This window comes from Rhipicephalus sanguineus, chromosome 7 (genome assembly GCF_013339695.2).
Source record: "Rhipicephalus sanguineus isolate Rsan-2018 chromosome 7, BIME_Rsan_1.4, whole genome shotgun sequence".
Classification (NCBI taxonomy): Eukaryota; Metazoa; Arthropoda; class Arachnida; order Ixodida; family Ixodidae; genus Rhipicephalus; species Rhipicephalus sanguineus.
In genome coordinates this window covers 78,396,820-78,421,474 of record NC_051182.1, presented here as the reverse complement: position 1 = coordinate 78,421,474, position 24,655 = coordinate 78,396,820, and the positions used below count along the sequence as shown (strand labels likewise).

The 24,655-nt window shown below is 45.7% G+C and overlaps 1 protein-coding gene across 1 annotated transcript in view; it reads left to right on the top strand.

The window, feature by feature from the left end:
• The first annotated feature begins 6,734 nt into the window (after positions 1 to 6,734).
• LOC119398798 (glutathione hydrolase-like YwrD proenzyme) overlaps positions 6,735 to 24,655 on the top strand; it is a 39,520-nt gene continuing 21,599 nt past the window's right edge. Inside the window, exons 1-3 of the mRNA XM_037665613.1 lie at positions 6,735 to 6,911; positions 12,830 to 12,983; positions 15,993 to 16,146. Of these exons, the coding sequence (XP_037521541.1) occupies positions 6,800 to 6,911; positions 12,830 to 12,983; positions 15,993 to 16,146 (420 nt within the window). The 5' untranslated portion in view covers positions 6,735 to 6,799. The remainder of the gene's footprint in view (positions 6,912 to 12,829; positions 12,984 to 15,992; positions 16,147 to 24,655) is intronic.

Here is a 24,655-nt window from a genome sequence, read left to right as displayed (position 1 = left end):
CAAAGTACTTGCCTCCGATGCACCATTTTTGTGGTTCGAAGAATGTCAATCGGCATTTGACCTACCGAAGGGAGCCCTTACGTCAGACCCTGCACTGTGCCATTTTGATGAGACCGCACCGACTCTCCTGCACACAGACGCTAGCGGCCGCGGTATAGGTGCTGTTCTTCTGCAACACGACGACTCCTCGCGAGAGATTCGTTGCAAACGGTAGTCGCGTACTGACCCCTTCCGAAAAGAACTATACGATCACTGAGCAGGAGTGACTGGCTGTGGTTTGGTCAGTTGAGAAGTTTCGTCCTTGTCTGCACGGCCGTTATTTCACAGTCGTTACGGACCGCGACGCCTTATGCTGGCTTTCTACACGAAAGAACCTGTCCCATCGCTTGGGCGGTTGATTCTACATCTCCAAGAGTAGGAATTTGACATCATTATTTACGAGTTTGGGAAAAAACATGAAGAGGCCGACGCTTCTACCCGTTGCCCACTGCCTACCTCTCCACTCGACGCTCCGCAACCGTTTTCGACAACACCCGTTCAGACGTCTGTTCTAGTTACCAGATACCAGCCGACGATGATCAATCATTCAGCCCTCGCTAGCTGGCTGATCCGTACTGCCGGCGTGTTACAGACCACCTGTCGGCAGCTTCCCGTCCACCTAACGCGCGGATTCGCACTTTCGAAGTTTAAGCTGGAGAATGGAGAAAGTGGGTCTGGTAGCACGCTAACGATGACCCGTGCTACGTTCCCCGCTTCTTCCTGGTGCAGTTCCTCGTACTCTGGAGTTTGCAGCTATTGGAGGCTTCTGGCCTCGGTATCCCGTTCCCAGCATCTGCTGTGAGGCCATGGCCGGACGCGACGCATCTGCTACCCGAGCATCATGCGGTGGAAATATTCTGGTCCTCAAATCAACCTCTCTTCAGAGCGTCCCGCTCTGCGCACTTCGTGCGCCGCTGACGACCATATCAACAAGCATCGTAGCTTTCATTTAGCCACTTGAACACCGGAACCACCCCTGCGCATTCCACGCATGCGTGGGATTTGCTTAAAAAGCAAGCTCGGAGCAACACGCCTTTCAGTGTATCCGGCATCACGTTAACGATGACCCGTGCTAGAGTTCCTCGCTTATTCCTGGTGCAGGTATGAACTGCCTAGTCAAAACCAACACTATCACCGAGCACGTTTGGTGCTGCCGGGCCCACGTTGTTTTTGTTCCATTGTGAGTGATTGTTCTCATATGTTACTAAGGCTTGTCTTGCTAGCTGGCGATGTTGAATCTAATCCCGGCCCCGACAAAGAAATTCTGATAGTTTTGAATGAACTGCAATCCGGGCAGATGGTGATGTGAGCGCAACTAAAGTCCATCCAAAAGGAATTCGCTGATCATGATAAAACTTTCAGTGAAATTAAAGCACTGATCGACAAAAGCGTGACAGCTTGCGCTAGTACCGACGACATGCAGGCTGAATAAGGTAGAGTGAATGAGACATGTACCGAAAATGCGGCACAAATAAATACACTCTCTACCAGGATCAATGAGGCTGAAAATAGATCCAGAGAAGTAACCTTGTTTTCTATGGCATAGAAGATAAAGTTAAAAAAATTGGCCTGATTCCGAAAAAATTGCCATCGAATATTGTAAACAAAGCTTAGACATACATGTAGAACCACATGATATCGGGAGTGCAGATCGCATCGGGTCTTACCAAACTGGGAAATACAGGCCTATAATCGTGAAATTCGCTCACTTTAAGAATAAAGAGCGCATCTTATTTTCGGGATTGAAATACAAAGATCCAGGCTATGCCGTCGCGCAAGACCTCTCCCCCAGCACGCGCCTTGCCCATAAACGCCTCATCGAGTTTGGAAGGGTCCGAAACTTGCGATGCAGGTTACGTCATGAAAAGCTAATGACGAATGAAAAAACCTACTATTACGACCACATTTCTAATAGGGTCGTTGAAGAACGCCAGTAGCCATCATCTATAAACCTTCTTCCTGGAATCAGCCCCTCTCATTTTTACTGGCTAACACTCTTAGTGTAATCCCCAAACGAGATGCACAGTGAAGCTTAATAGGCTCATCTTCATGCGATGTCTTACTTTACTACGATGTCTTACTATTAACAGAAGCATGGCTTAACACATCCATCGGTAATTTAGAGATTCTCCCCTTTGTTTCACACTTTGACATGTTCCGGAAAGATAGAGCCGAATTACTCGCGCGGTGGCGGTGTATTAATCGCCACTAACTGGAATCTGCATTGTTCAATTGTAAACGCTCCTTCACTATTGGAAATGGTTTGGCTTCGATGCACAGCAACACACCGACACATCCTCGTTAGTGTCTGCTATCGGCCCCCTAGTTCCGACAGTTCATTCCCGCCTTTACTTCATGAAGGTCTCAGCACATTGATATACAAGTACACCAATAGTCCTGTCCTCTTGTTCGGCAATTTTAATTTTCCCACCATTGCCTGATCTGATCCCGCTTGTTCATTATCTAACAGCAGCACGGCAAGGGATTTCCTAAACACATGCATAACATTCGGCTTAACGCAGCTCGTCACTGATCCCACACGCATCACTGATCATTCGTCCAACGTTTTGCTTGTGTTCACAACGCATCCTGATAACATCACGCCTATCACCCTTTTGCGCGGCTTGAGTGATCACCCAACAGTGTGCACCTCGTTTCGTTGCAACTTACTAAAGAAACAAAAACACCGAAAAACACTTACCATTTATGATAAAGGAGACTATGTTAGCACAAACCGAGAATTGCCAGAATACTTTGACACTTTTTCCGCTAACTTTCCGCTAAATTCTCTCGAATCGAATTGGTTGGTTTTCAAAGCCGAGATGCATCGTCCTATAGGTATTTATATTACGACCATTACAATAACAGAAAAAATAAATTCTTCATGGCTCAATGTATCCCTCAAACACTAAATAATAACAAAAAAACGTCTATTTCGAGCTGCCAAACGAGCTAACTATGCTTCGACATGGCAGAACTATTACGCAGTGGAGATAGAATATTATAACCTAACCGTCGAAATCAAGCACAAGTTTTTTTCTAACACCCTACCAGCTATGCTGCAAAATAACCCGAATACATTTTGGAAAACAATTATTCCCTCTCAATGTAATGAGATTTCACTCACTAATAGCTTTGGACTTTCTATTCTTAAGCATGTAGTTGCTGATTCTCTTAACACCGTATTTAGTTCTGTTTTTACTAATGAGACACCTGACAGTTTACGCGATCTACCATTTTCCGCATATGCGCTGGTGCAAAACATCACATATGATTCATGCGGCATTGTCAAAGTCATTGAATCATGAATAACTCGCCATCCACGGCAGTAGACGGCATCAACTCTAAAGTGCTAAAAATACTAAACATGTGTGTAGCCTGTTTTATCACTCATATTTCAGGAATCACTCGACAGCGGTTCAGTTCCACATGGCTGGCAGGTGGACAAGGTCATTCCAGTCTTCAAGAAAGGAAACCGAGCATCGCCCAGTAACTACCGTCCGATTTCTGTAACAAGCGTCTCTTGTAAATTAATGGAGCGTATTCTATACTCCCATACTGCTGACTTCTTAACACCAGTAAATTTCTTTCACCCAAGTCAGCATGGTTTTCGCAAAGATTACTCCTGTGACACTCAACTTGCTTTTTTTCTGCATGATGTACACATAAACCTTGACCGTAACATTCCGACTGATACAGTATTCTTAGATTTCGAAAAGGCATTCGACAAGGTCCTTCATGGTCGTCGTTTTTAAAATTATCCAGTCTTAACATTCACCGTGTGTTTTAAACTGGGTACAAGGATTTTTCGCCAACCCTCAGCAATTTGTTTATGCCAATGCACGCCCTTCATCTCTAACACCCGTTCTTTCAGGTGTACCGCAAGGTACCGTACTAGGCCTGCTCCTCTTCTTGATATACATTAATGACCTCCCTTGTAATCTTTCCTCTCACATCCGTATATTCGCAAATGATTCTGTTGTTTACCACGCAATCGCTAACCCCTCTGATCATTCCACGTTGCAATGTGACCTCACTCGCATAGACAACCGGTGTAACACTTGGCTCGTGTCCTTGAATGTATCTAAAACTGTGTTAATGTCTATTTACCGCCGTCAAAATCACGTTGTTTATAACTACAGCATCCACAACAACGAGAATGCTACAGTTGGTTCACTTAACTATCTTGGTGTGTACATCTCCCGTGACCTAACTTGGAACTGTCCTATTAACTACATAATCAATTCTGCAAATCATACTCTAGGTTATATACGGCGTGACCTTTCACTTGCTCCTCCTTCTATTAAATGTTGCCTTCGAAACCTTTGTCCGGCCAAAGCCAGAGTATGTGAATGCGTTTTTTGATCTCACCATAATATCCTCACTTACGCCCTCGACTCTGTCCAGAACCGCGCGGCGGGATTTATAATAACTATTCATACACCTCAAGCATCTCGGCACTAAAATAGACTAACGTATGCGATTTGGCTAAGCGCCGCAACATCGCACGTCTTAACTTTTATCATAAATTTTTCCACTCTTTGCCTTTAAAGGACCCATATATCAGAAGGGCCCACCGCATTTCCCGCAACAGTCACTGTAATGCAGTATACCCACCACAAGCCAATACTGTGACCTTTCACCAATCATTTTTCCTGCGTACAGCCCAAGACTGGAATGACCTGCCCACCTAAGTCGCCACTATCATCGACACCCAAGGATTCAAACGGCTCATCGAAACCATCCCATCATAACTACCATTATATTGTTAGCCTTTCTATCACCCTCTCCCTCATGCAATATCCAAACCGGGCCCTTTGAAGCAATAAAATGAATCAATGAATGAATGCTGCACCGTCACATTTACCACCCAGACGGTGAACGCTGGGCGCCCGTTCTAGCACGCTCTCTTCGACATCATGTCCTTAACGCGTTTTACGAAGATTTGACAGCTGGCCATGTCGGCTTTCACAAAACCCACGACCACATTCGAACCGTTTTTAATGGCCTGGCCTTTTACGAGCGTAGCGACGTACGTAGATTCCAGCTGTTCTTGCCAGCGTCGCAAACTTCCGACTACTTCTCCTGCCCGCCAATTACAGCCAATTCCATGCCCCGCAACACCATTAGAGGTCGTACGTGCTGACCTTCATAAGCCTCTTCCCGTACTGGCGCTTAAAATCGATGGGTAGTGACCGCTGTGGTTCACCTGACGCGCTACGCTGATACAACTTCAGTGATTACTGGTTCAGCTTCGGAAGTTGCTGACTTCATCGTCCACGCCATAATTCTGCGTCATGGTTTTCCTCGAGCACTCCTGAGTGACCGTGAAAGGGCATTCCTATCACATTTGTTAATTGAAGTCCTACGTGCTTCTGGCACTATCCACAAGACAGCGCCAAGCTACGATCCTCAAACCGGCGGCCTGACCGAAAGATTCCATCGCACCCTTGCTGACATGATCGACACTCTCGATTTGTGTCGGCTATCGGCCAGCGAGGATGCTATTTCTTTTGCAACGCGGAGAAACAGATACGTGACGTCCACTGACAGGCGCCCCGCCCACCGACGAGAGTGAGAAGCGGCCCCTCTTTGAAAAGAGGGCGCCTGAGAAAACAGCAACTTCGTGCTCCGTTTGCATCCTTTACGCGGTGCGCACGACTGCAATATTTGGCTGAGCAGTTCATTGCCGTATCAAGTTTACACAGGATGTGTTTTTTCAGCAAGCCCAAGGAATGCTTCGGGACCCCTTTAAGATTGTATTTTTTGTAGAGTGCGGAGCAGAATAACGAGACTCGATATGAATGTAATCAAGAAAAAGTGTCGGATGTCGGATTGGCTTCTCTATACAGAGAGAGAGACAAGAGAAAGGGCACATGAGATGTACTATTGTGAGCAGTATGTACTGGTACGCCGAATTCCTGTTTGTTCAACGATTAATTGCAATGTACTCACACGAATGTGACGTATTGAATTTCCAGAGATGGAATCTGCTTGAGTATTCAGTGTCATGAACACCTTTGCGCTTAACAACATTGTTTGGCCACTGTGACCTCTCAAAGATAATTTTTGTGTTCCAACCCATATTTCTCACGACTATACACATGAAAGGCACCACGAGCACGCGTACGCGCTCGTACAGCACCACGCGGGACATGGCGCTTGTAAGAGCCACTTGTTTTCAAAAATCGTAAAAAAGCTTTCAATGCCTTTTGCGTTGATTATGGTCGGAGGCGATGTTGCGGCAAGATCCGCACAGACACTGAAAGGTCGTGCTTGTAGCCAGAAAAGAATGAACATCGATTCTATTTGCACGCAGAAGAAACTGCGGTAATGGGGTACAAAGTCTCCATGCTCACTTCGCATCCGCAGAGACTGATTGCTGCACCGTCACCCATGTGAGTTAACATTGCATGGACTTTTGTCAGAGTGTCGTGGAAAGAACAGAAAATGTAGAAATTTACGAGTATGTTCTGCAGAAAACTTCAGTTCAAAATGTGAGGCTCACCTACAGCTGGGCGAATGAGTCAAACCCTCGCACGTGACTACATCCTGAAAAATGCCTCAGGGCGTGTGAATTGTTTATATAGAGAACACTGCGTGTCAATTGGCTGTGCAGGCGCCACGTCGCCTCGTGATATCCGCCCAGCTGCGCCGCGAACGTATCTAGCAGCCGAATAACGGCTGGCGAGTGTATCATAGCTCTTCAAATCGAGTGTGCTGTCGTTCCTGGTCTCTCGTTTTCATTGCGTGCTCAAGAATGGCCTACCTGAGCTATATGTATATTAGACGCATGTTTTCTCGCTATCCTGTGATTGCGCCAAAGGCCGCTGTAGTGAGCGATGAGATGCTGGCGAGCGTGGCTGGTTTAGGTAAGTGTCCAGAGGTCCTATCACCTGTAAAATTCGTGACAAACAAGACAACACTTCGAACATTTGCGAACTAGGCCACGCTTTTGTTTGCAAAATGTTAACGACAGCACAAAGAACAACCTAAATTAGTGTATTCAGCGTCGCATGGTAACACTGCACCTGAAGAATCATGAACATTCGCTGGTTAAACACCGCACTGACGCTTTCAGTGTTTGTCGCAAAACATTACGAAATGTTATCCGTCATCAAAGAACCATTGCTGTAGATATTAAGTTACACAGAAACCTGATATTCGCAGCAATGGTTCCTTGATGACGGATAACATTTTTCAATGTTTTGCGACAAACATTTAAAGCGTAGGTGCGGTACTTAACCAGCGAACGTTCATGGTTGTTCAGGTGGAGTGTTATTAGTATTCAGCGCATCTTTCTTCATTGTTCCTGACATTTATTTGAAAAGAAAATTCTAGAGCAGATCAATTTTAATAATATAGCAATCGTAAGCTTCTCATCAAGTTATTTTTTTCATGAATTTTCTTTGTAAGCAACCCCGATTTTCTGAGAAAGCAGACACTTTGATGAGGCTGTCAATAAATCATTACCCTTATATTCTGTAACACAACATTCTAAGTGGTAGCAGCAAATTCAAGCGTAACGTTTCTTAATAATGCCAGACGTACCTGGGCTCGAGATATATAAAGGAGCTCGGAGAAAAGCCTTGAACAAAGATGGCGTGCGATATATTGACTGAACTGCCTTTTTTTCTGTTAGACAAGGCCAACAGAATAGTAAACACCCGAAGGCGAAGAATAGTACAAGCTCGGTTCGTACACCGCCCTCTGTTACTTTCTAAATGTTGGGCTAAATATAATATTCAACGTTCTTTTCCTGTGGAATTGCGGAGTATCGATACATGACAGCCATATAAAGGGCGTTTGTTGGACGCGTTTGTTGGACGCGAATGGAAAAGCAGGCGTATGAAATAACGCCTCCTTCTTTATTGTATTATTACGAAGACTGCAATGTCTTTAGAGAGTCACGCAAAACATGCTTTTTTTAGAAAGCTAGCTTAGATAGTTTTGCCTTTGCGCGGATCTCTAAGGCAGCGATAACATTAATGGAATAATTGTGAGACTTGTACCAGCTTTCAGAGTAGAAGTTTAAATATTGCTATAGATACAGTTTACATTGTGCAGAAAAAGATTCATTAGTCTGCAAGGTCCCGCCAATAACAGCCCGTCTCTTAAAGTACTAAGCGGTTTGTTGTATCTAAGATAAGTAGTGAGAACTTAGATCAAGTTAAAAATTCTTATGACAAGAAACAACTAAAGAATGGGTATCAGCTGGTGTTTTCCAGCTTGTGTGCACTCGGCAGGTAAAATACAAAGCAACGCGTCACTGAGACAGAGAAGAGGTAATTGCCAAATACATCCCGGTGTAGGCAGAATATTCCTACATTGTTATCCCGCAAAGCAAAAAATGCAATGCAGTGTTGTTAAGAAAACGCGGATAGCGAACACGTAGTCAGAAATCATTGCGTAGCTTGGAGAAAAGGAACTGGAGTTAGGTTTGAGAGGCTGTGTATACAGATGTACACTGTTTCATAGAACATGACTAGTTTCAGATTTAAGCGGTAACGAAGAGTAAGAAACCATGTCTTGTGCGCGTTTAAAAGTTTTTCACGTGCGGGATAGCAGTGGAATGTCTTAAAATAGTGATGAGTAGAGCGCTTTATTAGGTAGCATTAGTGTAGGAAGGAACGAACAGGACAAAAATGAAAGACAGGGATGTTAACCAGTCTAGAAAAAAACAGTATGCTACCCTATACATGGGGAAGGGATGTATAATAATAGTAATAGCTGGGGTTTAATGTCCCAAAACCACGATATGATTAAGGGAGACGCCGTAGTGGAGGGCACCGGAAATTTCGACCACATGGGGTTCATTAACGTGCACCTAAATTTAAGTACACGTGCCTCAAACATTTTCGCCTCCATCGAAGCCGCCGCAGCCGAGATTCAATCCCGCGACCTTCGGGTCCGCAGCCGAGTGCCATAACCATTAGACCACAGTGGCGGGGCTTGGGGAAGAGATGGGGGAACTTTAAATGAAGAGGCAGAGAGACAGAGAGAGGGCGGAGCAGGCAGACACGAAGTCACACACCTCACAGTCACGATATCGCCATTGGTCTATCAGCGCCGGTGCAAGTCTGACGTCTTCACGAATTTCAGCACTGCCTTCGTCGCTTTCCAACGCGATGACTTTTAACACAATATTGCAAAATGTTTTCTGCCGTCAACAGTCTGTGGTCTGTGCGAGCTAGAGCGGACGCGAGTGATTGTCTCTGCACATTGTTGAAAAGGCTGTCACAGAAGATGGGCTGTAATGTCTCCTCGCTACCACAGTGTTACGAAAAGGGTTGTCAGAGATTTCGATACGAAAAGAGAACGACTTCGCGAAAGCCACTTTTAGCCATAAACGGCAAAGCAAAGTGGCATCTTTCGATTAAAGTTCCTGGGGAAACTAAAGTTTCTGAGGCAACGATGGTGTTAGTTCCTAATAAAAAATTTTGTTCCATGAATAATGGGGGAGTGATCGCTGTTTGTGTGTCTTGCATTTATTTCTCTGAGCTTCGTAATGCATTTTTCTCTGGAATTTAAGTTTATATCTGGGTTCGACGTTGGTTCACAGCCTTATATTTCAGGCACCTAATCGCAAGTCGTTGTATTAACCCTGCACAAAACCTCGTACCAACAAGTTGCTAACATTTGTCAGTGTCGACAGTGCAGCATAGTGAAACATAGTGAAGGAACAAAGCTTCCACCTAAATCCGCAACCATTAGACTCGTCGCGCAGGTGGTGAAATTGCGTTTCTGAATTGGTAGTTCAATATTTATTTATTTATTTATTTGTTTATTTATACAGCTGCTCCATGGGTTTCACGTGAAAATATTGTGTTAGGAGGGGGAGGGTACATATTCTTCCTTTTACACAGGGGGATCAAAGCAAATCAATGGTATGGAATAGAATAACTTTATTTAGGTCCAAAATAGAAAAAGTGGTTGATCCCTCCGTCATAGGAATCGGAATAACACGAAAGCAAAGCGTGCCCTTGCAGAAGTAACTGAATGTTTACTGTATACACTGAATAAGAGAGTTTGGACAATGTATATTGATGTCTGGCATCTATAGCACCGTTTTACGTGGATGCACCCACTTTGATGATTGGTGGTACATCTCCATCCCGACGACTAACGTCCATGTTAAATGATTAAACAAACCCTTGTGGTAGCTGTAGTAGTTAGCCGTGAAAGCGTCTTCAGAGAAGGAAGTGTGATAGCCAGAAGAACGTTGCATATTGGACGCAGAGCTTGGTCGCCATCTCGCGGCATGCTAAAATGTGAATTTAACACCACGTCCGGACTAGAGGGGAACGCAAAGCACGTTTGCCGCCCGCGGTAGCCCAGCCGCGATTTTTCTCGGGGTCAGCGCGTGAGCGGGGAACGCGGTGGTACAGCCAGTTGAGGCAGGCGCTCGTCGCAAAGCTATTTTTGGTTTGATTAGCGTGATGCTATGAGCGAGGCCGATGCTTTTACGACGCTTGGACTAAGGTCGCCACCTCGCGGTGTGTTAAGGCATTGAAAAAATTGAACTTCTCTTTAAAACGTACCGAATGGGACGGACGTGTAACGCGTTGCACGTGCTAATCGCTGAGGCCGCAGTAGTGACGAATTTACCGCTCCCAGAGGGCAACACCACCCCGCCGACCGGGAGAGTGCTGGGTATAAAAGGCGCGTTTGTAAACCTGCTAGAGTCTGTGACCGTGGCGCAGTAGATAGCGCGCCGGGCATCTGTTGTTGATGACCGAGCGGTCGTGGGTTCGACGCCCATTTATCAAACTTTTTTTAATGATATCTGATCGTGTAAATTTTTTCGACGTCATTTCCGTCACGGAAATACGACACTGAAGTCTTGGTGGACCCCGGCATAAAAAACGTTCGTGTTAAAAAATTACACCATCTCCCGCTAAAGGGAACCATAAGGCGATGCGAAGCCGGAGCACTTGCACGATCGCGTTCCGTTGGCGTTCGCTGGGCATGCTACCGACCTCACGTCGTGGAACGCGAAGAGGAACACTACGCGCGTCGTGTCTTCCCTCTAGCCTGGCCGTTAATTCTCACAGGGCGTGCGGGGAACGCGCTCGACATGTGTGCGAGAGAGAGACAGCGTAGGAGAGGAGAGAGACGGGGAGGGGACTCGCATGCGCTGGCCCTCATCGCGGCGCTGCGCAGGAGAGAATTTCGGCATGTCGAGCCCGCATTTCAGAGGAGCCAACCGAGGCAAGCGCTGGACTGAACGCGCGCAGCACTCTACCACTTCAAGGAGAGGAGACTAGAGGAAGACAGTAGCGCATACGCCGTAAGAGCAGAAGCAAGAACGCAGGAGAAGCGCAAGCAGGTGCTGGTAGAGAAGTGGAGAGAGTAACGCGGAGCTGTTGGAGAGAGGGAAGGAGGAGAGTTCAGCATGCGTAGTGTGAGTGCGGACCACTACGCCGCGTGCGGATTACCACGCCTCGTGACATACCCCGAGCAAGAGATACTTCGCATCTAAAAAGACAGAATGGTGCTAGGTAACATTTGTAAATGTGGAAGTTGTGATCGCATGAGCGTTTAATAGCCACAGATGCATCGGCAGGTCTGCAAGACAACAGCGAATTTGCCAGAAGAAATATGCATTACTAATAATATCTGGGGTTTAACGTCCCAAAACCACGATATGATTATGAGAGACGCCGTAGTGGAGGGCTCTGGAAATTTCGACCACCTGGGGTTCTTTAACGTGCACCTAAATCTAAGTACACGGGCCTCAAACATTTTCGCCTCCATCGAAAATGCAGCCGCCGCGGCCGGGATTCGATCCCGCGACCTTCAAGAAATATGCATTACAGTTCGGAGCTGTGAAACCCAGTTATGGAGGGACAAGTGCAGATGGAGATTCAAGTGGTGTCACAATTTATCTAACACAGGCGCGGTACGGCATCGTTGCATTGGTAACTTTGCTGTAATGCCTAATAATAATATCTGGGGTTTAACGTCCCAAAACCATGATTTGATTATGAGAGACGCCGTAGTGGAGGGCTCCGGAAATTTCGACCACCTGGGGTTCTTTAACGTGCACCTAAATCTAAGTACACGGGCCTCAAACATTTTCGCCTCCATCGAAAATGCAGCCGCCGCGGCTTGGATTCGATCCCGCGACCTTCGGGTCAGCAGTCGAGCGCCATAACCACTAGACCACCGTGGCGGGGCTTGCTGTAATGCCTGTACCAGATTTTAAGAAAGTTCCTGTATGTGCAATACTACGTTTGCACATACACATATCACGTCTCGCGTGTGAGCTGGCCGCTGCACTTGATAATTATATTTACGCCCTCCAATAATGTCACGTTGTCTTATACTTGCACGTGAATCCGTGACATGTGTAGAGTGTGGGAAAGAGGTTTGGTTTATGTAGAGCTTTTTTACGAAGACTGTTCCTCTGTGCAGCAGGTGTCACGAACTTTTTCTGACTGTCCGGAATGTTATCAATATAATGCTATATTGGAGAGATTCTCACATTCTCAAGCCGCACGCACATGGTATACTTGATTGAAGCGTAGGAAAAACACATATCGGGAATTAGAGTTGGCACTTCTGCAATACTCTGCTTTGTCCAACCTCTAGCCACTATGTTCGTAGCTCGTTTTCGTAGCTCAGAAATTGGAAATATATCAGACGCACATTCCCGCATATAGCCTGTTGTAAAGAGGCGAAAATGTCGTTTCTAAGCTCGTCCTCAAACGGGACACCTCTGTAGTGCGCCAGTCGTAGGCTTGCAACAATTTCCCATTGATTTTCATAATGTTCATTAATCTTCCAGACGTGCTACGCCGTGGAGGCAACGCGGCCGACGCTGCTCTCACCATGGCAGCCTGCGCGCAGGTTCTGCAGCCATATTCCATCGGCGTTGGAGGCGACTGCTTCGCGCTTCACTATGACGCCTGTACGAAGAAGGTGCGCTGCGTCGATGGATGGTATGTTGTAGGTGCTGGAAGGCTCTGCCTTGCTTTTACTTACCCGTAATTTTAAATTCAGCACCAATTTACGGCTCATTCGCATCGAAAACGTTACGTACGTCGATCCGTCGGTAACGTAATGAAACCAACAGATAATGAAGCTCTTGAAGGTACGTTACTTGTATGTTTTAATTGCAGTGTAGTAATTATGATAGAAATAGTAAAGAATAAAGTGAATACAAGATGAACTAGCCGCAGGTATAGACCGAACCTAAAGACTTAGTTTAAGCGTCCAATGCTCTGCCAATGGAGCTACGGCGGCGATCGATTTGCCTACCACTTTGTTGGGTGTTTATGTTTGTGTAGCCCTAAAAGTGCTAGCCAGCGCCGCTCGCAGCCATGACGGCGAGTGTGGAACATTCTTTTGTTTCCAGCTGCCGTCATGAAGCACCTGATCTCTTCACGAGCTGACAGCTCACCAATGATTTCTTGCATACTATCTTAAGGCATTCCGTCTGCCAGAACAAGACCCTTGCTGTGAATGAACGAAGGAAGCGCAATTTTAAGGGCTTCTTTTTGTTTGGTAGACATAAAATTAATAAGAACTAACGGACAAGGAACCCAATGAAAGCATAGAGGAAGTTATTTTGTAGTAAAACGATGTAAATGTGAAGACAATAAAGTGGACAGAAACATAACTTGCCGCTGACATGGACCGAACCTGCAACCTTCGAATAACGCGTCTGATGCTCTACCAATGCGTTACAGCGGTGGTAATCCTCCCGTTCACTTGATGGGGTATATATGTGCATTTTAAGTGTGAGAACGTTAGTCAGCGTCGCTAGTAGCCAGGACGGCGAGTGTGAAACATTCTTTTGTTGCCAGCTGCCATCGTGAAGCACGCTGTATTTTGCGAACTGGAAGGTGGCCAATAACGCTCGTTCAAAAAAAAAAAACGAATCTTGCTGACGGCGTGCATAAGCCACCGTTCGCGCTAATTTCCATATTTTTAAGAAACTATTTTCGGAAAGCTTTGACAAGATGCACACAAGAACGATAATTTGTGTACACAGTAATGACTGCTGATAGATGCTGCGGCCGCGCTATCGCTCAATGGAGCCTTTATTCTGGCGCATGCCCCAGAGAGACCATTGTAAGAGTGTGTGACACAGTTTACCCTCAGGGATTGCCTGTATTTCACGCAAGAAGCTTGTTTGTGGATCCCCATCGCGGCAACCACGCGCAACGTTCGATCACTGCACATATTTTGTAGACAGATAGCGCCTGTAGACATTGTTGTGCTCTCTTTTTCTCACAGATAATTATTTTGACTCTAAGAACTTCCCTCGTATCGAAACTATATAAAGAAATGTCCAGAAACGCTTCCGAATGGTGCTCTCGTTGAGCGCCTACAGCAAAACATCGGAGAAGCGCGTCGGCGTTATCCTACCTAGAAGGCAACAGAGGCTTGTCCGATAGAGGGTGACTCCATAACTCCTCGCCCCCAATACCAAAGTGGGTCAACACAGAAAACCTTTAAGTGAAACCTTTTTTATTTATGTACTTCAAATACTGCCACTTTCGGCTGAGAGCATTGCAGATACCTGGGTAAAACAAATTGATAGAACGTGTTGCAGGTGAGAGTGGGTGATTTGTCTTTCAAACACGGTATTCAAGGCATATTTGCTCCTTCTCAAATTCCTTCAAATGCGGTGGACATGTCAATTTTTAAAATCATAACTGGTCCATCTGAAAGTATTGATCGTGCATATTTTCTTATGAACGTCGCCACGCTAAGGGTACCTCCTTATTATATTCCCCTTAACTTGTTTAGCGTAAAGTTCAACCATGCTACATAAGCGTAATTGGTCCTGCTAGCCTGCTGCTCCTAGGAATCGAGTCCGCGACAGCCTGCTCAGTAACATCGTGATTTATTCAGAGACCCATTCTGGTGCGGCTTCGTGCGTTTTATTCTTTTGATTTTACTGTGTTTTCAGCAAATGTTTGTTTTATAAAAAACGTTCTTGATGTAATTAAAGGTCGCCATCTTTTGCGGGACACAAGTGAGGTTCTACCGGAAGTGCGCAAACAGCTCTACAGGCGCAGGTGTTCAAGCGCCAACCCACACGTGTGGGATAATCACCGCTGCCGAAAGAAAAACATTCTGCGTTTAATCTTTGTAGCGAAAATTTGGTTCTTGTGTATGTCTTGGTGTAGTTCTAATTTCAGCGCTTAATGGATCTCCGCTACGGTGAAACCTGAAGAAGTGCGTAGCATGGGCACAGGCCCGTAGCCAGGAATTTTTTTTTCGGGAGGGAGGTGAGGCCCACTTGCTGAAAGCCGCGACTATTTTTATTATTTATTTTTAGTAAAAACACCTACTTCACCAAAATTGCGGTGGAAGGGGGGATGGGCCCCTAGGCTCCCTCTCACCCCTGGCTACGGGCCTGCATGGGCAACTCAGTGTTACCCTTGGCAATCGTGCGCTTGCCGAGGCGGTGGCGCCCTCTCGTGCGTGGCGCCAAGATCAACCGAATGCTTCAGAAGCGTTTTTCGCGATTTTATGTAAATAATTGTCGTTTATTTGTGGTTTCTGCTGTAGCTTATATTATATGAGACCTTTTTAGTTTATTTTGCACTGGCTTTCAACATTGTTAACCTTGTTTTACGCCTATATTGAGCACTGCGGGACCACGAGACATGACACAGCGGATGGAGGACAAGCCGGGCCTCTGAAGGGGTACCACTTAAAAGCAAGACATCATTTCTCATCGCTGCATGCTTAGTAGAATCTAGGCTACTCTTGGCGACAGCGCTTCATGGGCTATAGTAGTTGGTTTCTGCGGTGTCTGTTGCTTGAAACAGAAAATAGGTTCGGGCTGAAATCCTCATGGGTGAGTCAGCGTGGCTGGCTGGTTTACTGCCTAAAAGTTTAGCTGCATCAAAGTCCCCTTTAAAGCTTGAGTTAATAAGCATGAATTTGTGCCCATGAGATTGCGAATTGAGCACAACACAAAACTATTGCAGTGGCCGCAGCCCAGCCGCGTTGACGTTGGAGATGGTGCAGTCGAGGAGCCCCCAAGACTGGACACGCGAAAGGTACATGTACGGCTTGCAGGCGACGGTTCCTGGCGCAGTGAAGGCCTGGTTCTACATCGCCAGTCGTTTCGGCTCAGGCAAGGTGCGTCTCAAGCAGAAGCTTCGCCAATCTATACCCACCTAAGCCGTCAGCCTTTATATATTTCTTCAATGATGGCTGGTAAACACGCAGCCGTGTCCGCCGATATAAGGACTGCATAGTTAAAAGAGATGCAGAAGCACTTAAAACTCCGAGTAAATAGATGAAAGCGCTGCGACCACGCCACTTTCTCTTATAATGTATTATTTGTTTACTGAAAATGCGCCCAAAGGCACTCATAACGGGAATATTGCAAGAGGAACGCACAGGCATTGGACATTATGCATCGTACTAGCACATAAAGCAAAAGAGAGGGCAAAGTAATAGAAACTAATGCATACGTAATGAAGAAAATATCTTTAGGAAGAAAGATCAGAGTGAAAGCATTAAAACGTATTAGCTGCACACATCATGCCATTCTTTTACCATACCATTCGTTTACCATAAAATAAAATCGCCGTAGAGATCATCTGAAGAAGACAATACAGTCTATGAAACGTATTAGTAATGTTAAGACCAGGTAGAAAATTGTGAGAAGAACTTGATTAGGTCACATTCTGTGGCAGTGGCTGATGGTATGAGTTTCCAATCAGTTATTGTGCGCTTGAAAAACGAAAGTGCATAGTGGTAAGATTGGTAGTTTATGTGTTTGACTATATGAATGGACACGACGGGAAATGATAACGGCTGGTGACTGACAAAATTCATCATGAAGTGAAGTATAGTGATAAAAGTTCTTACGAAGTTGTTTAACACCGTTTTATTTTGATAACCAGGATGTGCTGGTGAAAATGCAATGATCAGAAAAAATGTCTGCGCAGCAAGGTTTTGTGTTACTGATCAGATCAGTTTTTTTCAGCACCCAAAATATTACACACATATTAATGTTGCGGATTGTCTAATGTGGCGTATACAAGTTTTAATATGTATTGAGGCAAGTTTTCATTTATGGCTCACAAGTCTGGGAGCACTGTTAACAGATGCCAACTGAATTCTTCACTAGAGAAAAATGGTGATTTGTGCAATTATGTTAGGCCGAATGTTAACTGTGAAAATTTTATCGGGGTAGAAGAGATTGCACGCCTATAAAATATTTAAGCATATTACATGTACATTAAACACAGCATCTAACGGTGGGTGTGTCCCTTCAGTAAGCCACGCAAGTTGGATACCTCATGAGTGGCCCTAGCGGTGGCCTTTGCGGTGGTCTTCAATATAGCTGATAAGTTGACGACTTGAATGGGTATAATATAGGGGTGTGGGAATATTCGAATGTTTTCGAATGACGATTCGAATAGCGTTCTGTTCGATTCGGGACTGGAATCGAGTAGTGCATCTTAGGAATACCGAATACTTTTCGAATAATAAACACGGATGAACGAACCTCGGAGGAACGAAACGTTGCAACAGATTGGGGTAACGTTTCTTGTTTTAAACATCGAATCACCTAGCTGTATACAGCCCTAGCTTTTACCGGACTCTCGGCACTACATTGATTACAGGACGAAGGCGTTTTCGCTTAAGACTTTAGCTTGCGAAGTGTCGCAGAAACGAGAGTCTTCAGTCTACTACCTTCATTATGACATTCATGGTGACATTGGCTCATGAAAATTCTTTAATATTTAATTCTCAGGACCCTTTAAATGCAGTTTTTTGTGTAGTGTATAAGTTTTGTATAGTGTATTTAAAAGCTGTTGTCCAAATTGCCATCTTGAATACCACAGCGAATCATGTATTTCAACCTGCAGTTACAAAATATCGCTAATGCTCTAGTCCCTGCCGTACACGAGCTGTTCTCTTTTTAAATATTGGTATAATTTTTGTCGGTTAGAAGTAATAGCAACGTTCTTTTAATAAACGTAGCAACTATTTGTTTCAAATAAACCTGTCATGGTGACCCATAGGAGTTTACTTTTGGGATGATCTGCAGCGATCTGTCAAAAAAGAATTTCCTCTGGATCCGTATGGCATTCGGTTTTTGAGCGTAGAAAATGAAGATGGCATTCCTTTCGATGCAATTATGCTCCTGGGCCTCCACGCCTTGTGGAGATCGCGAATGGCAGGCTACCACTTTGATAAGGATGCGCGGCCTGCACGAGAGCATTTCAGCGAAAGCATTCATTGGTTCCTAGAAATACATAAAGCGGAACCGGAGCCACCCGAGTGGCTCTCAAGACTAGAGCTGCTGGTGACCTTGCCCGAGTTTTAACTTGACGATACCCGCACCATGCTGGTTGACTACACAGTCACCAGTCACGTACGTTGTACATCGGGTGATTTTATTACCAGTAGTGTTTCATTTATGTGTTATGTACCAAAGCAGGTAATAAAGAAAAAAAAGTCATGGTGGCCTAGTGGCTATGGCGTTCGACTGCTGACAGAAAGGTCGCGGGATCGGGTCCCAGCCGCGGGGGCCGCCTTTTCGATTCGGGCGAAAATGCTTGAGGTCTGTGTACCTAGATTTAGGTGCACGTTAAAGAACCCGAGGTGGTCAAAATTTCCGGAGCCCTTCACTAGGACGTCCCTCATAATCATATAGTGGTTTCGGGACGTTAAACCTAAGCAATTATTATTTGTCTCAAAAAAAAATTTGCTGTATTCCTGGGCTGTTTCGATTACCATTTTAGGGCTGCCTTGAAAATGGTCGCCTTGCTTATCGAAAACTATTCGAACAGCATTCGATTAGTATTCGATTCGGTGTTATCACTGTTCTACTCCTATTCGATGCGGTTATAAAATCCACTATTCGCACACCCCTAGTATAACATGCTCCAGCAATTTACAGATATTGTTGGTTAAGGATATCGGATGATAACAAACCGTAGAGGCACTACCGCCCGATTAAGATATGGGTAATATTCTGGCTGTGCGCCGGTCATTATGAATTTGAGGGCCTAATAACGACTGCGAAAATAGGGAGGTCAACAGGGAACAAATTCTACGCCATGTATTTTTAAATGTATATTATTGAAACTTAGTCAGTTGGGACTAGATGACGTTTAAAGATTGGCAGGAAAAGATCAAGCACTAGGCTGCCTGAGGGGCAGCTCGTGCATGGTCATCCCCACAAATACCGTTCATGTACGTCATGAGTTAAAATTTTCATTTGTCAAAACTGTTACATACACGCCCTTAAGATGTCGAGTTTCATCTAAATTGGGTACGGCATCCCGGCTACAATCTTTTAGCGCGCTTTCCCAAGTTCACCGCAAACCACAAACGACGAGTATTACTTATTAACATGGATGATCAGTCATTAGAAAACATTCATGGTAGAATGATTTAAGAAATGCGTTATATTCCTTGTAGCACGTTCTTTATTTACCATGTGTATTCGCGAGACCAAACCGTGTTGCCTTGCTGCACGTCGTATTATATTTGATGTTAAGCCGCTGAAGATATTTGGTAAACGAAGGAGAGCTGCTTTTGCAGGTAATCAATAACATGGGAATAATCTTTTCGATCAGACGAGTCAGGGTTGGTTTTAAAAGGATTCAGATCCTTTGAATGAGCGCGAATGAATATAACAGAAAAAGTGACCTGAAATCGTTGTTCATGCTTTGCGCCAAAATCGCGTTTCCTGCAGCACAATATTTTGTCTGTAGTTGACCCTTTTGTGCCCTAGCCTTTATGTATCAATCGGCCACCTTACGTAATACAACCCGAGGGAGACCCACAACAAAAATTGTTGCTTTTGCGGCTTTTTACTAAATGAAGAATACCTGCTGTAGTTAAGTTGTAGTCCTAGCTGTAGGCGTGGTTAAGGCGACCTGAATATCTAAATGAACTTTAGAAGACTCTGAAGAATTGTCCTAGACAACTTAATTAAATGCATACCGCACATTCCTCATTTTGAAGATACCTGTGGAACGATGATGACATTGGGGGCGGGGGCTTATTTATTTAATTAGTAATGTATTTGCGCCAATGGCTTCTCTAAACTTGTGAAATGCAATCTTCACTGAGCTGTGTTGGGCAATATGACGGTTTACACTGTAATTAACTGCCGTGAAAGCGCCTCCTCTAACTTTCTGTGCCTGGGCGAAAGAGAGGAGCGCAATGGGAACCGGCCGTCGGCCTTTGTGCGGTTTTTAGCCGCCAGGCGCCGCCACTGGAGTAGACCTGCCGTCGCTCGCAGAAACGAATGCCTTGACTGCATTGGAAACTGCTGTATGGATCAGTTTTCGGCTGTATTCGCGATGTGTGAAGTTTAATGAAAACATGTAAACGGAAATTATGAAGCCCTTGTCGTTCTGGGCAACCAGCCCATTTCAATGGCGTTTGTAGTTCGCGGCTACTGGATTGAGGCGCTCGCGCGTCGTTTGCTAGGCGAAATATCAGAAAGCGCATGGCAGTGATGCGCGGATGATGGTTTTGTGACCGTTATGATCGCTTGACTGAGAGTAAGTTTTTGATTGTCTGAAAGCCGATTTTTGAAAGCAGCATTTTCCAGCAGTTAATATTGAAAGCTTGGGCGCTTCAAGTTCCCTGACGCACAGTACCGCCTACTGGTGTACAACATTGTACGCAAGCCTATAGCTGATACGCTAAACAGCATGAAATACCACTACACTGCTTCTGGGGATATACGTGATCACCTGTTCCCTTCGTAAAGCTTTCCAGAATTACATTTGTTGCCACCGAGAGAAAGCAACAGCTGGTGCTAGAAAATGAGGAAACCACCATTTCACAGCTTAAACCAGTTAAATCTTGGTGGTAGGAAAAACAAACGAAATTCAGCTGCATATTCCACGCGCTTCCTGCAACGCTGGCCGATGTGCGTGAACAGACACTGTTGTTCAAGTCTAAAATCGTAGTGCCTACTCTTAACTTGAGCCGATGTGATATGCGTAAAAAATGCGGCCTGTTAGTTGCTTGAGCTCTTCTTTGTAATTATCGACGGATTGTTGTAGCCCCAGTATCTGGCTCCTCATCTCTTTCTTTTCTCTTCCATTTGGGCCTTTTCGGTAGCAAGCAATCTAGAGGCCGAATGGCTGTCTACCTGGACGCTTTTGTCGCATGGAGCAGCATGCCCAGCCTTGTGCAAGCATTATTGTGACACTTTACATGATGATTGTTGGTTGTTTCGCCGGTAGCGCATGTGGTGTTCATGGCCTCCGATTCTTCAGCTACGGGACCTAATGTCAGCGTTGCACAGGGGGGCGACCGCGGTGCAGCATTGCTACTAGTACATTCATTCGTTTACTGTTGGGACGCAGCATATTCACCTTTAGCGACACTTGCCATGCTTAAGATGTTACCTTGGGATACAAAGGTGAAGGGTGGTCTGCAAATACCGACGCTACTGTATATTTCGTAAGCCGCCGCTTCTTCTATAAAATCTTCGTGTCCTAAATGACGGCTAAATATTCTAGTGCAGTTTGAAGAGGTATTAGTAGAGAAATTATATATACTTATATATACTTATAATTAATTATAAATACTGCAAGCCACCTCTTCAGAACACCAGTGGCAACTGGAATTTCATGGAAGGACAGCCTGAACAGTGTATTAAGGCGAAAGCCTTAGATGCCTCATCAAACGCAGAAATTTACCGTTGGCGTCATCCAGCGGTGCCCAGTGTCGGTGATGTCAGCACGAGTGATGCAAGAAATCATCATTACGTGATGCCGTCATCATATGACGTCACAGATCATAAAATTTTGTGACGTCGATACATTGCATCTTCACATGGTCAAAATGCGCCGATCACGGAGGTAGTGCATAGCCAGGCACTGCAAGCTTTCTGCACCTCATGCAGAAAGCTCGCAGTGCCTCCGATCTTTGAGGCAGTATGAAAACCACATTAGGTGCAGATATATCTCGGAGGGAAGCAGAAGATGTTCACTACATATGCTGGGAAGAAGAAGAAGATGGTTTTTGCCATTCAGTCGTCTTAGGTGAATGCATAAGGGACCCTGTGAGTTTTTTTCTTTATCAATAAAGCGAAATAATAAAAAGGACTATCGTGATTTCTGTCCGTTTGGTTTGCAGAGTGACATACAAAATATGACATACCGAGGCATGCAAATGACGCATTTTTAATAGCTTGAAATAGAAAAAAAAACCATGGCTGATCTCCCTTTCATACGAATCGGTATAACGCGAAAGTGAAAAGCGTCTTCAGAGGGGTAGTTGATCATTTATTGTGCATTGTTTCGCCACAAGGGCGAAGGAATGAATTCTATAGCAACAAATTGTTGTGCCATGCGAAGAACGGCAAGCAGCTCGAAACTTGCAGCGCGTTCTGAAGCAGAAAGGATGCCCAAAGAGAACATGCACAGGACGAGCGCGAACTAGGAAGTGTCCGAATTATGACTCCTTTGTGAATGAGCAGCGCGCTCTTTTCGGAAACGCAGCCGCTGCAGCGAGAGAAGTGACCTTCATGCTCTCAGTAGCGCCAACCAAAAGTTGCGGTAGAGGAACAAGGCATAAACCACCCCCATCACCAGATAACCGCGCGCGCACGGGAGACACCAGCTCTAAAGGCGCGCTCTCATCGCGCGGCGTGGGGAGACAGTCTTTAAACTAAAGCGCGCCCTCAGCGCCGGTCGCGCAATCTCCCTAGTGATAACAAGAACACGCTCAAGCCACCGAGCTCTGACTACGGCCAGTGGTAAATGGTGTATATAAATAGCTCGGCAATAGTAAGCTAAAGAACGTACGCTCTGTGGCCGAGTGGTTTCGCGCCGCGGGCTGCAGAGCGGAGGGGTTGAAGGTTCGACTTCCGGCAAGCGAACTTTTTAGATGCGAAGTATCTTAACAATCCGGTGGTGGTGGTGTGCGGCATGACCACCCTTACTGCGCATGAGCATACCCTCTCCACACACCTCCTCTCCACTCCCCCTCACCATTCCCCCTGTCCACTACCCCTCTCCCCTCTCCACTCACCCTCTTTCATTCCCCTCTCCACTCACCCTCTCCCCTCCCCCTTTCCACTGTTCCTCTGAAACGCGGGCTAGACATGCCGAAATTCTCTCCTGCGCGACGCCGCAATGAGCTCGAGCGCATGCGCGTCCCCTCCCCTTCTTTCTCCTCTCCTACGCTGCCCCCCTCTCGCCCGCCTGTCGACCGCGTTCCCCGCTCTCCCTGTGAGAATTAACGGCCAGGCTAGATGGAAGATACGACGCGCGTAGCGTCCCGATCTTCTCGTTCGGCGACGCGAGGTCGGTACCATGCCCAACGAACGCCAACGGAACGCGATCGTGCAAGTGCTCCGCCTTCGCATCGCCTCATGGCCCCCTTTAGCGGGAGATGGTGTAATTTTTCTTCTAGTTGCTTTCTTTGTGACCTGTTAAAGTATATTTCAAAACGTCATATCCGCGACGGAAATACATCAGTCGAGCCGTGGTGCACCCCCCATAAAACACTTTTGCGTTATTAAAACGTGAATACTACCACAAAAGTCCAATGCAAGTATCGCACCGGCAGTACGGCCTGGTGGACTGTCTGCGGAATATGCACAGTGGCATTAGAAAGAAACGCGAAAATGCGGTATCTACATTCTTCGCTGTTTCGCATTTATTTTTAAGCGGTTGTAGCCTGGATGATTGACAAAAAGACAGTCATCGATGATTCCGTGATACAATCAAAGACCATATACTATCTAGCATCCTTTTATTGCCACCACAGTCACAGCGTGACGAAAACAGCGCGCCGCTATGTTCGCATTTCTTTCCATCCCCCGTGTACCTGTGAAAGCCAGGGAGAAGCACGAGTGAAATTAAACCTCGATTCAAACACGAATTCGTGAGCTTAGTAATAGGCGCAGCCGTTCAGAGCCAGCTTCCCGTAGTCTACTCGCGCCGCCTCGCGGAAGCGGCGAGCGGAGGTGGAGCGAGCGCTCGACTTCCCGAGGAGAGCGTTCGCCCAGGCACTGAAAAAATAGAGGACGCGCTGGTTGTGAAGGTACTACTGCAGGTCCTTTTGACACAAATAAATGACTTGCGCTTGCTTCAGGAGCAAAACATTCTACTCCGGGACCTGTGACTGCAGTTTATGAACGAGCACGACGGCTGCAAATTTATCGAGGAACCATGAAATGCCCACCGTCTTCTGAATGTGCCCAATAAGGGACTTCAGCGGAACCTTCTTTTAGCATCTTCTCTACATTTTTGCTGTGTGTTCTTTGTCTCTGTTTATTTCAATTTCTGTCACTTACCGTATTTCTTACTTTGTCTTTCTGTGTATATATTTCAGTCGCTTTCTTTGATTCTCACTCTGCATTTCTTCCTGTCAACGCTGTGCTTCACTCTCACAACTTTTAATTTCCCTTTACGTCACCCTAACATTCCTTCCCACCCTCTCGGTATACTATGCCATACAACGCTATGTCGTGCTCCGCAAGCGTGCGTGGATAGCCCAGTGGTTACGATCGCGGCTATGCGGGCTACAATCAGGCCTTTTCAAGCAACTTTTTTCGCCAAGAACATTCTCTTTCGCTTCGTATCTTTTTCTTCTTCTCTCTTTTTCTTTCTCTATCTCTGTACCCGTCGGCTCACCTACCACAGTT